This window comes from Fusarium falciforme, chromosome 2, assembly GCF_026873545.1.
Source record: "Fusarium falciforme chromosome 2, complete sequence".
NCBI classification, from domain to species: Eukaryota; Fungi; Ascomycota; class Sordariomycetes; order Hypocreales; family Nectriaceae; genus Fusarium; species Fusarium falciforme.
Window position 1 is genome coordinate 1,571,348 of NC_070545.1, and position 14,309 is coordinate 1,585,656.

The window sequence follows — 14,309 nt, forward strand, 5'->3', positions numbered from 1 at the left end:
CCAAACGTGTTGCTTGATCTACCCAGGTTAGAAAGCAGAGATCCCAAAGTTATCATGGGATGTGTTTCCCAATACCAAAGGCAGGGCATGGAAAATCGGTGCTTGTATCCACCCTAGATCATTCGATAACAAATGCCGGGTGTTGATCTTGAAGTGTTTCTGACTCCTCTGAAACACCTAACTTCCAGTATTGGGCTCGCCAAGTTCAGCGATCAGCATTGGAACTACGGCATTTTGGCCATGCTAACAATCGTTTTTTCTCATCTTACCTAACTAATTGTTTCCCAACATTCGAGAACAATCCCATTGTAAGCGCGTTCTCTTTCCTCTAGCCACACCGTCTACTCGAGCTCCCCCATGGATACACGGGAACATCACGAACTGGCAAAGAACACAAGGTCTTGTCATTTCGCATATTATTGGTGCATGTTGATCATTAGTCATGAAAAACGCCTCTTTGGGATCCTCTCACGGCCTCTATGCCTTGTTCCTAGTCCTTTCGTCGGCCCCAAGCGGCTGGCCAGAGAACCCAGAGACACAACGATGTCTCTCCTTGCCACAAACCCCGGATGGGAATGTGCTGGGGGCGATTAGGCCATTAGTTAGACGACTTCAATTACTTGGCCATAGTTATTGTTCCTTAGTATCTGTTCGGACTGGATACTGTAGCCGAGGGAAACGTGTGGGTAATCATGAGGGAGAAGAATAGCCTAGCGAGATGCCACACGAACAACTATCCTGTTTGGCGACCACCTTCCTCTCTTCTCTCTCGTCTTGGTTCATGGGTGCTTCTATCCAAGAGGGTGATAAATCAGTATATCACACGTTCATAGCATCGCTTACCCTTTCATTCACTCATGGTGCTCTTCCTCAAACTAACGAACGATGATACTCCATTGTCTCTACTTTCTCGATAAACACATACTCCTGTCTTTGCTTTCATAATAATACTGTTCTGTCGTTGCCATTTCAGCTGATAGCATGACATTGTCATTACCTTCATGATGATGCTGTCCCGCGTTTTCGCTGCCCGGTGATATAACCACATTGCTTCTCAATCTGATCGAATGCTCACCCTCGCAGTATCCTCGCTTTCCTAACAAAGAATGAAACAAAACCATCCCTTCTTCATATTTCCCCAGCTTAATACCTGTCGGGGGATGGTGTAAGCAGTTCCCGGGTTCGCTTTTTCGCATTTCGGTCGTGTTGTCGGGGATACGCAACACTCTCCAGATTCGCCAGCATACAGCTCTCGAGAGGTGCGAACTCATCCCTCGAAGAGAAGTGGCGCAGCTCACGGGCACGTACACCAGAGCCGTTCCGTTTGAGGAACACCTGGTTTTGACCAGCATCATTTGTAAAGGTCCCGCTAAGGCTGATCCTCTGCAGGGCCGTCAAACTGTCTCTCATGTCCAGCAACATATCGTCCCAGCCGAGATTCCATTTGCCGGCCGGTTCACACCACAAAAACAGATTGTCCAGGTTGACCCGTTTGATCGTTGATCCATGATCCGAGAAGAACTTGGCAAGCGTGCCATATTTGATTTTGAGGCAGGAGAAGTCGATACTTTCCAGATGTCGCAGTCTCGTCTTTGTGCAAAAGTCAATGCCGGATGCTTCATCCTTGGCCGACCAAGCGTGGATGCTCAGATGATGGATGTTGGGCATCAGGGATATGAAATAGTTGAGATAGTTGGGCTTGAATACGGAAACACCGTAGTCCAGTTTGAGTGTCAGCCTGGTAATAGACCCAAAAACAGTCGAGACGGCTGGATCAAAGGATGAAAGGGCAAGCACGCATTGAGGCATGAAGGGTTCCAGCGTTAGGCTCTTGAGAGGAAGGTTGCGCTCTCGTAGCGCCTCGATAATGGCCTGCTGTGTCTTGAACACCTCCTTGCCAGCTCTGGCCAGTGATTCCTCCTCGAAAGAGGGACCGTCAGCCGCTATGTGTTTCTTCCATGGGCACTCAACCCAGGTGAAGGTGACGGATTCGAGGTTGGGTAAGTCCCTCAAGGCGGCAGCAACCAACTTCCTTGGGAAAGCAACCGGCTCTGTGGCTTCGCCCTGACTTGAACGGTAAAGTAAATTTGACTCTGCCCGTTTCTGGGGATCCTTGATGTCAGCGAGAGCATTCTGGAACATGTCCTGATCCACGCGGGTCAGGTTAAACTTGACAGAGCGGATGTGTGACGCAGAGCTTGGTATCTTGGATAGCTCGTGAAGGCGTAGCCCGTCGTCCCTCCATGCCACGCCATCGAAGTGGGAGGTGGCGAGCCCATGGCGTGTGTATTCTTCGATTCGCCTGTCCAGTCGATGTTGGTAGTCACAGTTGTCTCGTGAAAGATGGTCCGCTGTGTAGTGGGTGAGCTTGCGCGGAATGCCATAGAAGCGGGACCTCAATGGCCGGTGCGAGATGCATGGTTCGGACATTGTTGTCTTGAGCAGCAGCTTTGCTTCAGAAATGGACGAGTTTTGTTTGATGTGAGTGTTCGATGTAAATGTTCGATGTAAGTGAAGAATAACAAGGCCGGATCGATTTCGAGCGGCGCTGATGGTGCTTAAATAGAATGGATGGAACAAGCATTTGTTGGGGAATAGGGGAGGCATCCATGATTTAAGTTAAGTTGCATCAAGTTACTTCCGCTGCGCTTTCCTCCTATACTTCACCTGCCTTCATCCCAACGTTCCCGGGGAAGGAGCCTTTGAGCTTGAGGTTCACTCGCTATGCACACGCCCGCCGTGCCCTCAACTCAATCCGCCCCGGCTTCATTTTTCCCCATCTTCAGTCAAACTCAGTCAAACTTCAATACCTTTGACGTGTGCAGTCTCGCGCCCTTTAGTTTTGGCCTTGAGTGAACCGGCTGTTCAATATCAGGCAGCAGCATCTCCTATCAACTCAGTCCGCCCTGCCCTTCTTTCTGTTCAACTCACGCCATCGCCATGTTCAGGTACGTTTTTCCTCAATCATTCTTGCTTCAATCATTCTCACTCCACCGATGCAACCGAAAACCATGGAAGCTCACACACATAAACTCAGGGCTTACAAGAACCTTTCTCCAAAGACCCGTCTCGGTGTCGGTGTGGCTATCCTCGCCTGGGGAGCCGGAGGCCTTATGTTGGCCGACACAGTTGAGGAGACACTCGGCTTTACCCCGACCGAGGAGGACAAGGCTAGGCTGGACAAATACACGCCGAAGATCATTACCGTCGAGAAGGATGAGAAGTCGGAAAACTAAATATTGATCAATAGCTATTGAGCCTACTTTTGCAATGAATACTTATCCATTTCCCAATACCCAGCTGGTCTAAGAGTCCACACCAGTGAAAATGCTGTCCCAGTCATTCAGCAATACAGCATGCCAATTCGCACGAGTCTACACAAGTCACTTCACCAATCACGATTCACAAGCGAGGCTGAGACACACAAAGATTTGGCAAACATCATTAACCAGCCCAAGCCATGAAGTCATGATGGTCTGCCGGAAGACCGTTTAACCGGCTAGACCTCCCTCTCTATCTGGATCAAAGTCTAATAATGCAGCAACTCCTCTCCCCGTCTAATTCTCAACAAATGCATTGCACAAAAATGCCGGTGCCGACCTTGGATGCGTATGAGACCAATCCAGCCGATCCGAAGAGGGCCATCACTTCGGTCGAACCCAGTGACCCAGATACAAAGAAAACAAGAAAAAAATCAGAATGCAACGCCTCCTGATGCAACCCCTACCCCTCCGAGTGCTTTTTTTGGTGTGAATAGGTAAGAAAGTCATACTGCCGTTCCTGTGTCGAGTTCCGTCTTGACAGACGCAGTGCCAGCGTCTTCCACCACCTGTGGAAGAGGCTTGAATAGTTTTGCCATCTCAAGTGTAAGATCCATCGCTCCATACTGATCATCAATCTCTCCGACTGATCCCAATTCTTCTCCTCTTGACGCACCATCAGACATCACCCATGATTTGACCGACTTCAACAGTTGAATGACCTGCATGAAACGAGCGTCCGGGGACAGTCGCAACTCAGAGGTCTGTGTGTGCTTGAGCATGTAGTTGGCTAGCCAATAGAAATGCACACCGTCCCGCGAGAAGCCATGTCGCCGAGGGTTGCTTGATCCCGGCAGTGTTGGTGGAAACTGATTGGCCATGTCGGTGTCCCAGTTTTGCTTGAATTTGCCCAGGGCGATGGTGAGTGCTTGCAGGCTCTGTGGGTCCGTGTTGGCAGCCGCCCCATCCACAGGAGTTGCCCGTCCGCTGTTGGTACCGGTCGGGGTCATCCAGTCACTTGGAGGAGGGGTTCCAAATTTGGAGAGCTGTGCAGCACTACCGTCTACATGGGCCCGTCGAATCAAAGCCAAAATGCCGTGGATCAGAACGAACTTGCCATAGAGATTGGTGCTTCCTGGTTGGATCTGATACGATGGATGAAGGAGAGCTTTGAGGGCCCAGTCCATCTCTGGTTGCTTCGCTCGTTGGGTACCACAAGGGTTCGTCTCCCGCACAGCATTAGCACCCTTGAGACCAAGTGCCGCAGCACACACCTCAGCCTTGTCAGCATCCCAAGCGGCATCATCGCAAGGCAGGGGCAGATGGATCTCAAACACATCGAAGAGTGGATTCGAGTTGAAGTAGAGACCCATTGCCGCATCCAGAAGGAAAACACCAAACATCAGGCGGTTGCGTCGTTCTTGGTCAATCCAAGTCTCCCAGGCGAACTGCCTCGGGTCGAATTCAGCTGGATTGAAGTCAATTCGATGCAGAGGGGACATCAAGGCGGTGTCATTGGGTGGCTGGAAAAGATTCAGCTTCCGGGCATGAGACGCGAGCACAGGATAAATGTGTCGAGCCCGCTCCCGTTGTTGAGGCGATCCGTTCCAGAGCAGAAGGATACATGTTAACAGGACAGCCTGCAGCTCTTCGATGTCAGTCCGAGATGCAAATCTCGGTTCGCCTGTCTGCAGTTCAGCATTGGACATCATCTTGCAGTCGCGCTGAAGCGCGACAACGAGAAAGTCCATCATTTCGCGAACATTGGACGACGTGACACGGTCTGAGTAGCAAGCGCCAATGCAACACATGCCTGCGAGTAAGCCAGTGTATGCCTCCATGACCTTGAATGTTGTGACGTGGAGAAAAGGCATATGGATGTGGAAATGGGTGTACTTGTCCAAGAAGTCTTTGACGTTGTCGGGTGAAAAGTAGAGGTTCATTCCCGCGCTTTGGGGATCGATGGCCTGGTTAGGAGGATAAAAGAAGTTAAGGATCTGATCAGAGAGCTGGTTGTATGGATTCTGGAGATGGGATGGCATTCCCCAATTCGACAAGAGGGGGTCGGTGGCACTGGCACTGTCGCCTGTCGTTCCGGGCCCGGCATTAGGTTCGGGTTTGGTTCCGATCTGCGTCTGTCCAAGATTAGGATTGAAAGAGTTGTTGATATAGGTTTGATGCGCACCAGCCTGGAACATCTGAGACCAATCAAGGCTAGATTGTTGGTTGTTTGAACCGCCATACATGGGCATTCCGTTCTGAGCCGGGGGCATGCTGTAGCCGGGCATCTGCTGGTTGCTCAGGTTGGGGTCGGTAGCGTAGGGTTGAGAAGCACCCATGACCTGGCCGTTCATTTGGCGTCTGTCAGCGTTGTTACCATTGTCAAGACGGCCGAGCGAGCTGGATCGGGACAGCTGGCTCTGGTCCTGAGCCATGTTGTTCATGCCGTCATTGACAGGGACCATGCCAAAGGGGTGGACCATGTTGTCAGCGGGCAGATTGCTCAAGCCGTTGAGGTGGTTCAGGTCGCCCTCGTGAGCGAGACCAGCAGCCTTCTGGGCCTGGGCGTTCTTCTTGACGTGCGCTTGAGGGTGGGACAGATGGCTAGCTCCGGTGGGGTTTCCACGGCGGATAGAGCACTTTTGGAAGTGGCGCTTCAGAATATCACTTCGAGAAAACGTATCGCGGCAAAGGACACACATGTATGGGCGATCGCCGGTGTCTGCCAGGTGCATGTTAGTAATTACTGTATGTGTCAATAGTGCTTTCAGACTCACGTCGCAGAAGATGGCGCTTCAAATGCTTGGCGTGAAGATAGGTCTTTGTGCAGTGAGGGCATGGGAATTTGCCATCAGCATCCTTCACTGGAATGACCGTGTTCTTGGTGCCGCCAGTGCCAGCGGCCGGGGCAGCAGGCCGACCGGGAGCACTTGGCAAGATACCGCGTCGTCCCTGTGACCCGACAACGTGAGTAGGCTGCTCGCCTTCCTGAAGAACCGAGGTAGGCTGCATGAGCGAGCTAGGGCCATAAGGCGAAGAGACACCAGGCTGGGACATGATGCCGCCGGGAGGCATGGGTCGCAACACCGGAGGCCCTCGGCCACCAGCGGGCGCGGGCGCGATGGGCTGTGGGTGAGACGCGGTTGTGGTCGCCTGGGGCATCATGGCCGCCGAGGTGCCATAGGCCTGGGGAGGCGGGTATTGGTTCGGAGGCATTGAGTAAAGACCGCCACGGGCGCCGGGTTGCGATGTCTGCTGCTGGTAGCTAGGCAGGTTGGAGGCAGATCCAGGCGTGTTTGGGGTGCCTGGAGTCCGCGGCGTGTGCGGGTGGCTACCGTAGATGTTTTGCATGGCCGACGTTGGGGGCTGCAGCGGCGGCAGTGTCTGAGGAAGAGGCGAGCCGGTTTGCAGTTGGTTGGGAGAGATTGCGGTAGGTGAAGGATAAGTCTGACCAGAAGAAGTCGTGTTTATACCATTGGAGGGGTACTGCGAACCGTCCATGCTACCCTTGGGAGAGGTGAAGTTGGTGACAAGGGACGTGGTGTTGAAGAAACCGCGACGCAAAAACTGCCCGGGGTAGAATGGACCTTGGCGGTGGATGACAAGTCCAAGTCGAGGATTGCGGAGAAGAAGAAAGAGGGGTCGAAGGGATCCTCAGAAGTTTGCAAGCTTCGATGGCAAACAGAGATCAAGTACGAGGCCTTGTAGAGCTCCGCAGATGAGGTTCCCGGATGGTGGAGGATGAGGCTCGTGGCAGGTCCCTCTTCTGAAGGTGGTGCTTTGGAGAGGGTGCACAGAGTGGAGAACTGGGTCTCGAACCTTTTTATTTTTTTTCTCCTTCAGGCGGGCAAGCTGTCAGGGCAGCAAGGTCGGAAAGGTGGGTTGCGGTGGGTGGATGTTGCGTGGGTGGGAGGGAGGGCGTGAGTGCGAGAGGCGCGAAGGAAGGGGGAAAAAAAAGAAGTGGGCGGGGGTGAGATAAAAAGACAGTGTTGCGGTAGCGGACACTAAGTAGCAATTTTTTTCTGCTTAGTACGCGATCGCAGGAGGGCGCGAGGCGGCAGTGGAAAGCGGCAGCAGAAGAGAGAACTTCGCAGCAACAGCGGAACCGTTGAAATGCCTTGGCTGGCACGCACAGTACGTAGTAGTCGGTCTTGCACGCTCACAATTCACACACCTGGGTGGTGCAGTGAAGAGAGTGGGAAGTGGATAATGCTGGAAGGGAAGTGGGCCCACGGCGAGGATGAGGAACCACAACGAGGATAGCTGGGGCTGGGATCTGGAGCAGAGGAAAAAAAAAAAAAATAGGTCGCGGGTCGCGGACGTGTCTGATGGGGCCAGGCGCCAGACGCGCAAATCTTGCGGAGATATCGCGACAGTGAAGTCGGGCGAGTTGCTCAATGGGAGTGGGGATGCAAGAACTGGAATTGATGTGAGGGGATGTTGAAAAAAGTGAGAGAGGTGAGCGAGAAAAAAAATTCGGGGGAGATCGAGGAAGATGGAAGATGAGGGAACGGGAGAGAGGAACAAACCGAGAGAAGGAAGCCTAAGGTACCTCCTACCTCGCCGTACCTGCCAACCTCGCCTTGCCAGACAGAGGGCAGACAGTGAGAGCGCGCGCCAAAATGAGAGACGAGTTGCCCACCTGCCTTGCCTTCTCTTCTGTTACCCCTGTCGGCCAGTGAGAGACGACAACGGGAGAAAACGACCTACCAGTGCAGCCAGAGCCGGAGTAAACACCGAAGTACCTGGTACCAGCGACATGTGCCAAGCAAGGACGACGCTTCAACACTGGACGCCAGCTGTTTGCAGCATCCAATTCTCTCCCCTTCCCTTCTTGTTCCGACACTCGCTCTTTTTTTCTCTCGTTTTTTACTCTCTACACACCCGCATCTGCTCTCGCCTATGTACTAGCAATCACCCTTCGTCTTTCTTCTCTTTCAAATCGGGTCTACGGCGAAATTTCTGGCTTGTCCCAGTTGGCCGCTAGCGTGGGTGCCATTGCCGCTCTAAGCCGCCAGAATTGGGGCCTGAGAAAGGCACTGCGGTTTGCGGTGAATCTTTCAATACTTGCTCGTCACCTACTGGCTGTAGCCACGTCCAGCGAGTAGCCAGGTACCCTCGTCGTATCCACAGAAACGATCAGGGTGCTTCTTTCCCTTCCAGCACCGCCTTATCACCAACGCCTCAACGCACTGCAATTCTCCAGATGCCGAGAGGATAATGGATGGGGGTGATGTAATCTTTTACACCTCCAAGAGATACAGACACTGGCAAACACTGGGCATGTCCTCATTCAGGTTGCCGCCGGCCATGACGCCTCCCTAAAAAACTCTGCATCCCGTCCGTCCTCATCCAGCGTATAAGGTACTTGATGGAAATGCCAAACACGCCAAACCGATTTGGGCGTATCGGCCAAGGTGTGCGAGAGGCGGCGACCTGACATGCAAGCCCCTCGCTCAGGCACCATCCTGATCTGATGAAATGCACCTCCGATCCAGAGCAGCCTCCAGCGTTGAGGCCATGAGGCAACTGAGGCGCTGGGCGGCATCGTTGGCAGCAGCGGCAGCGATAGCGGCACCGGTCTCGCCGTCCGACACCGCCCGGCAAGGGAGGGAGGAACCCTGGGGCAAGAGGCGCGGGCACGCACGTCTGGGGATTCGGCCTCATGACAAAGGCCCGCCAAAGGTAACCAAACCCAAGGCCCTGAACAACCATCTCTTATTCCAACGTCGTGGTCAGCATCACCACATCACTATTTATCCTAATATCACCCAGTGTCAGGCGGCCCTCCAATGCCCGTGTCAAGTCAGGGATCTGGCGGCACTTGCACAGATGCTCGCAATGCTGGCTCGTCTCGCCATCCTGGCCCTAGGCAGGGAATCGTTCTGCACAAGAAAGGACAGAAACCAGGATGATGCACAACGCGTCGAGACACTTCACAAACGGCCTCTCGGACAACGGACTTTGCACGGTCGGTTGGTACGGTGCGCCAAATGTGCTCGGGCCAGGGGGGTGGGGGTGTCCTCCGCGTGGGAATTGTTGGAGGTTGGGTGATTTCGTAACAGGTACGCTTTGCCTCCCTACCTGTCAAGCTGTCCGGGCTTCCTGGACCGTTGTACACGATACCTCGTACTCCTAGTCTCCGGTGCGCGCTGCCCCATCCGATTCCCGGTGTCGTAGCCGGCCTCGCTACACACCCAAAGGTCACGATGCTTCACACCAAACCGAGTCCTCTCACCGCATTACCTCATACACGACTCGGACGCCGAGTTCGCGCCGGGATCTCTCGACCAGATCATGCAGCCCTTCTCATTTCGATTTTTTTTTTCTTGCCTGATCTTGTGAGCAACTTGAGCGACTAGTGTCGACGCTACGGGACTAGAGGATCGTGTTTTTCTCGACCGCCTTCAAGCCGTCGATATGTCCTTTGCGCTGAGACAGATCTTAACCAGATGTTTCATGCGTACCAGATGCTTCGAGACATCGTCCGGGGCTGTCTCGTGCATCTCTTGCAAGTCCCCGTGGCCTGTTTACGGTATTCTTGACACTGGCGTTGTTAATGTGATTCAAGATTCACAAAGGTGTTTGGCCAACTCACCTACAATTTGATATCAATACCATTTCGGTCGAGGACCAATGGCAGGCCAGAGTTCCCGACTGCCTTGTTCGACAGCGGCAAACTTCCAAGCCCTGGTGGCTCCTGGACATCTCAACGCCCGTCCTGGGGAGGTCAACTTGCTTTGCTCAACCATGCCATGGCACCATCCCTAGCCATGATACGTACGGCGCGCTTGTCGTTGGCCTCAAGAGCGGTTTAATAACGGGATCCCATGCCAAACTCAGGCGGCATGTCTTGGCAACAACCGCGACCAGGTCTGGCCTGTCCCTCTGTTGGCACTACACTGTACGCCGCCCACGCTGGTACGTAAACTGTTCCGGCATCGTGACCTTGGGGGCTTGCCAAACAGACTATTAGTTCCCTGAAGCCATGTGCGCATACGGGCAGGCGCTCGGCTCGTGACTCGAAGACGCCAGGATCCCAAGATGATGTGCAGGATCCACGAGTCAAGCGAGTCTCAAGCATGTTCCCTGTCCTCTGTCTCGCTCAAAAGCTGACAAGGAACAAGGGCACTGGCCGCGGTGTGATCCTGGAACCCTTTCATTCGAACCTATTGATCGGTGAACTCGGCCAAAAGTTCCCTTGGTTCGGGGGACAGCTCCCTGGGGGAATACTTTCGGCATAAAAATTCCACGGACGACGAGACATTGGCTCGGTACGAGAGAGAAAGCTCGACAAGTTAGCGCCGACAGCACTGACGATTCAACGGACCCCTGCCAACCTAGAGCGAAAGAATAGCAGAGTGAGTGGGTCAACAGAAGCAAAAAGGAAGAGAACAAAATTCGCCGAATCCTGTTAGTACGTGCGAGGGACTCCGATCACTGCGGCGGACAGTCCGCGCGGAAAAGAAATCACCCTCAGTGTCGGTCAGACGGTGCGCCTGGTTTGTCGTCCCTGAAACGCAGGCACGCGCGAATTGATTGACACGAGGCACTTTGCTCCAAGGGTCCTCGGATCTCCTTGTCGTCAACGCCAGGCACTGCAACGGGGCCGTCCAATGGCTCCCGAAAACACCACGCCCGGCTGTTCCCACCGAGGCAGATCTCAGTGGAGCCAGGCCCCTTGGAACCCCTCACCTTCCCGCAATAGCATTCTGCTCGAGGACGAACGAGGGAGGGAAGGGAAGGCTTCGATTCTGACTCCAGAAGCTTGTGGTGGAGTCCTTCCCGTGAGGAGGCGTACTCCATAGTTGGAGAAGAGTTGATCTGAGCCGCCCACGCTGGCCTGTTAAGAACCCGCCCATGTCGCAACCACCATGCTTCCCTCAGACCACGCACGATACAAAATATATATCACCTTGTCACGATATCACCATGTCCTGGTCCAGCAACCGAGTTAGGCATCTACCCGCCAGTACTGCCCGTTGAGGGCTTTCCGCGATCGGACGATGACCGGGCAAGCTCGAAACAAAGGGACTTTGGGGGAATGTCAACCGCCTCCCTCTGTGCATGCATAGCGGCGGGAACACCGAGACAGGCGTCATTCCCGAGAAACAACCATCAACGAGCCAAGCTGGTTGAGACTTGGGGGATTTTTGTTCCCCTGCCACTGAGAGAGCTAGCAAATCTAGCATCAGTCACCCCTGCCTCTGTGGCGGCGCCTCTTGGGCCCTCTTTTTACCAGGGCGCGGACGCTGTGGGACATTGTCATGGCCAGAACGTGGGACAGAACAACTGCCAGAGCCGCGATCGTGCGGATACACACCTTGTCGTTTATCAATCTCGACGACGTCCAGCATGGGATTGAAATCAATTACAACGGCGTTGCTCAAGAGTCGTCCTGGGTGTTTTGTCTCTTCACCATGGTCCTTACCGCCATTGTCAGTACCGGGCCGGGGTCGGTTACCCCTGGCCATTGCGTGGCCTGAGGTATCAAATTTTCTTCTCCCATGACTTCTTATGACGTTCTTTTTCTTTTTTCCGAGACTTCACCGACTCGAGAAACACCACCGCCGTTTTGCCTACCGTACTCGCGCTCCACCCAAGCTCACGTTTGTTTTAGCCAACGTTTGACAGGCAAAAGCTTGCTGGTGGCTACCCAGGAGACAGGTCATAAACAGGCCAGGCAAATTGCGATCCTGCACTTACAGCAGTTCCTCACAGCACATTGATTGATTGCCATGGAAGATATTCGCTGACAAATGGCGTAGTAAGTGTGGCATGTACGAATCTGGCATGTGTGCCCGGCACCAGGGTCTGATGGTGGTGGCGGGCGCGGGTGCCGCCGGCAAGCTGTTCAAGATGTCATCGGTTGTCTGGTCACTAACTGTGACTTATTCTGGTCGCGTAGGGATGATGCTCGCAACCTCAGCTGATAAGTGCGCAAGAGACACGCCCTTCTTGGAGACCCCTGCTCCGACAGTCGGGACTGCTCCATCGGGGTATCCGATGGAATTCAGTGGCTGACATGGACAACAGGGATTGAGGTCTACCTCTGGATTTTACGAAGGTGAGGGCGGCTCGGGCTCCTGGAGGGTGCCCGTTTGACATTCGAGACAATGATACAGTTTCGTCGACGTAAGGGGCGAAAATTCTGGTCAAAGAAAACTGGACGCGGACAGGAGGATCTCGCCCGATATCGTCGGAGATGTGGTTCTCGTCCGGTAAGCCATGCACACCATCATGGTTTTCTCCAGTGCACCACACCAAAAGAGGGCCATGTTCGGCAATCGTTGGAGAAGCGGGCCTGGTGGAGAGGAGCAAAACTGCCGTTGGTGGTGCCGGACGGAGGCATGTTGAGCCTCAAAGCACCAAAGCTCCTCCTGCTGGGTCCCTCCCGCTCCTTGAAGACCCCGTCAGGGCCACATCGTCCTAACGCACAACATTAGGTAGGGAAAGGGCACGTCGCGATGGCTTCATCTCTACGCCATGTATGAACTGCTCGCCGTGGGCGTCGGCAACACAACCGAGGAGGATTCCGTCCTGTATCCCTCCCTCCATCAACCCCTGGCGTGCTGTGCGTATCGACATTTTCCGCGCAATCAGCAAATGAACGGACCGCTTGCAGCGTAGGCACGGCTGCACGAGTCATAAATCATTAGCCTCGGGGTTTCGAATTCCCTGATACTGTACTGTATCGTGACGGCCAGAGAATTAAATCGCTCGCTCTCTCAACCGCACATCAATGTCCGCACGTCATTTGTTCAGCCGGGCCGGACTAGTGATGAGCCACCGAAATCTACTCTGACTACGCCGTACAGAGAGATGAGCTGCACGTCTGAAGCGACAGGTGCGGAATCTTGAAGGGTGCACGGCCTCGAAGGCCTCCACCCCCGACCCGTTTCGGCGACAAAGAGAGCATCAGTCGAGGGTATCGGAGCTAATAGGGTAATGCTTATTTGGCCAGCGCCAGCTTGGTTTTTCCCAACCACCCACAGCCGCCGGTCGGTCATGTACGTCACGAACGCCCAGCCTGCAACAATACGCCTTTCACATCCAACATCCAACATCCCACCCATCATTAATCACCACTGGCGTCGTCTAGTGCGGAACTCTGCCGGAGAGGCGTCGTTCTTGGCTGGCCGCGGTGTCCGTTTCACCACGAGGCCCCCCACCAACACCAACTGGCGGCGTCGCTGGCGAGCCGACTCGGAAAGCAAAATGCTGGTTAAGACTTCCAAACTTGGTCTACGGAGTGCTGGGGAGGGAAACTTGAGCCGGCTGTAAGATGACCTTGCAACGCGGGTTAACTGCTATCGGTGATCAATATCAAGCAAGATACGATGATGACGATGGGCAGCCGATGCTCGCACCACAGCTGCGACACATGCTTGACCCTGGCGGTTTCTCCAGGTCCGTACGTACGTACGTACGACACGGTACAGTACGTCTTCACCGCGGGAAGTGGGAGGGGCGCGCTACGAACCCTCTGCGAATCTGCTGTGCGTTGACTGGCTGTCGAGGTCAAGTACTCGATACCAGTGCCTCCCACAAGCCCCAAGGTTTAACCACCGGTGCACACTTCACTTGAAAGGATATATGTTTGACGCTAGCAGTTGAGGCCAGAACGGTTCTCGAATTTGCCCCGGGCTACCTGTCAAAGGCAAGATTGGTGAATGAATGGATGGATGACGACGGATTTGTGATTTGAGAGGCTGCGAAAAGCTCCTTTCGCCCGCACCATTCCTCGGAGTTTCGGTGAGCGAACAACTTTTTCCTGACTTGCTTTTTGGCGCCTCTTGAGGCGTAATCTCCTTTTCCCGTGTCCCGTGTATGTATATCCGTATTTCCTGTCCCTTGCCCGTTTCACTTGACTCGAGCTATGGACTCGGGCGCTCACCTGCCACTTGTTTTGTCTCGAAGAGCCCCCAGGTACCTGGTTTAGGGAGATTCGCCTCGCCTCGGTTGAAAAAGTAGTTTGTCGTTGGAGAGGCGACCAGAGGCGACCAGAGGCGAGCTACGCAGCTGGCAACTGGATCCTGCTGTGTTGAA

At 54.0% G+C, this 14,309-nt stretch overlaps 3 protein-coding genes across 3 annotated transcripts; 1 reads left to right on the top strand and 2 right to left on the bottom strand.

The window, feature by feature from the left end:
• Positions 1-1,143: 1,143 nt before the first annotated feature.
• On the bottom strand, positions 1,144-2,430 carry NCS54_00245400 (Hypothetical protein; the record flags this gene model as incomplete). The annotated part of the gene is made up of 1 exon (XM_053148052.1): positions 1,144-2,430. The coding sequence occupies one exon, from the start codon at positions 2,428-2,430 to the stop codon at positions 1,144-1,146; it is 1,287 nt and encodes a 428-aa protein (XP_053004027.1).
• A 510-nt stretch (positions 2,431-2,940) lies between these two features.
• Positions 2,941-3,236, top strand: NCS54_00245500 (Hypothetical protein; the record flags this gene model as incomplete). Its single annotated transcript, XM_053148053.1, has 2 exons — positions 2,941-2,948; positions 3,038-3,236. 2 exons carry the CDS (start codon positions 2,941-2,943, stop codon positions 3,234-3,236), a joined length of 207 nt encoding a protein of 68 aa, XP_053004028.1.
• Positions 3,237-3,766: 530 nt separating this feature from the next.
• NCS54_00245600 (Hypothetical protein) lies at positions 3,767-6,761 on the bottom strand (the record flags this gene model as incomplete). The annotated part of the gene is made up of 2 exons (XM_053148054.1): positions 3,767-5,982; positions 6,038-6,761. The coding sequence occupies 2 exons, from the start codon at positions 6,759-6,761 to the stop codon at positions 3,767-3,769; spliced, it is 2,940 nt and encodes a 979-aa protein (XP_053004029.1).
• Between the last annotated feature and the right edge of the window lie 7,548 nt (positions 6,762-14,309).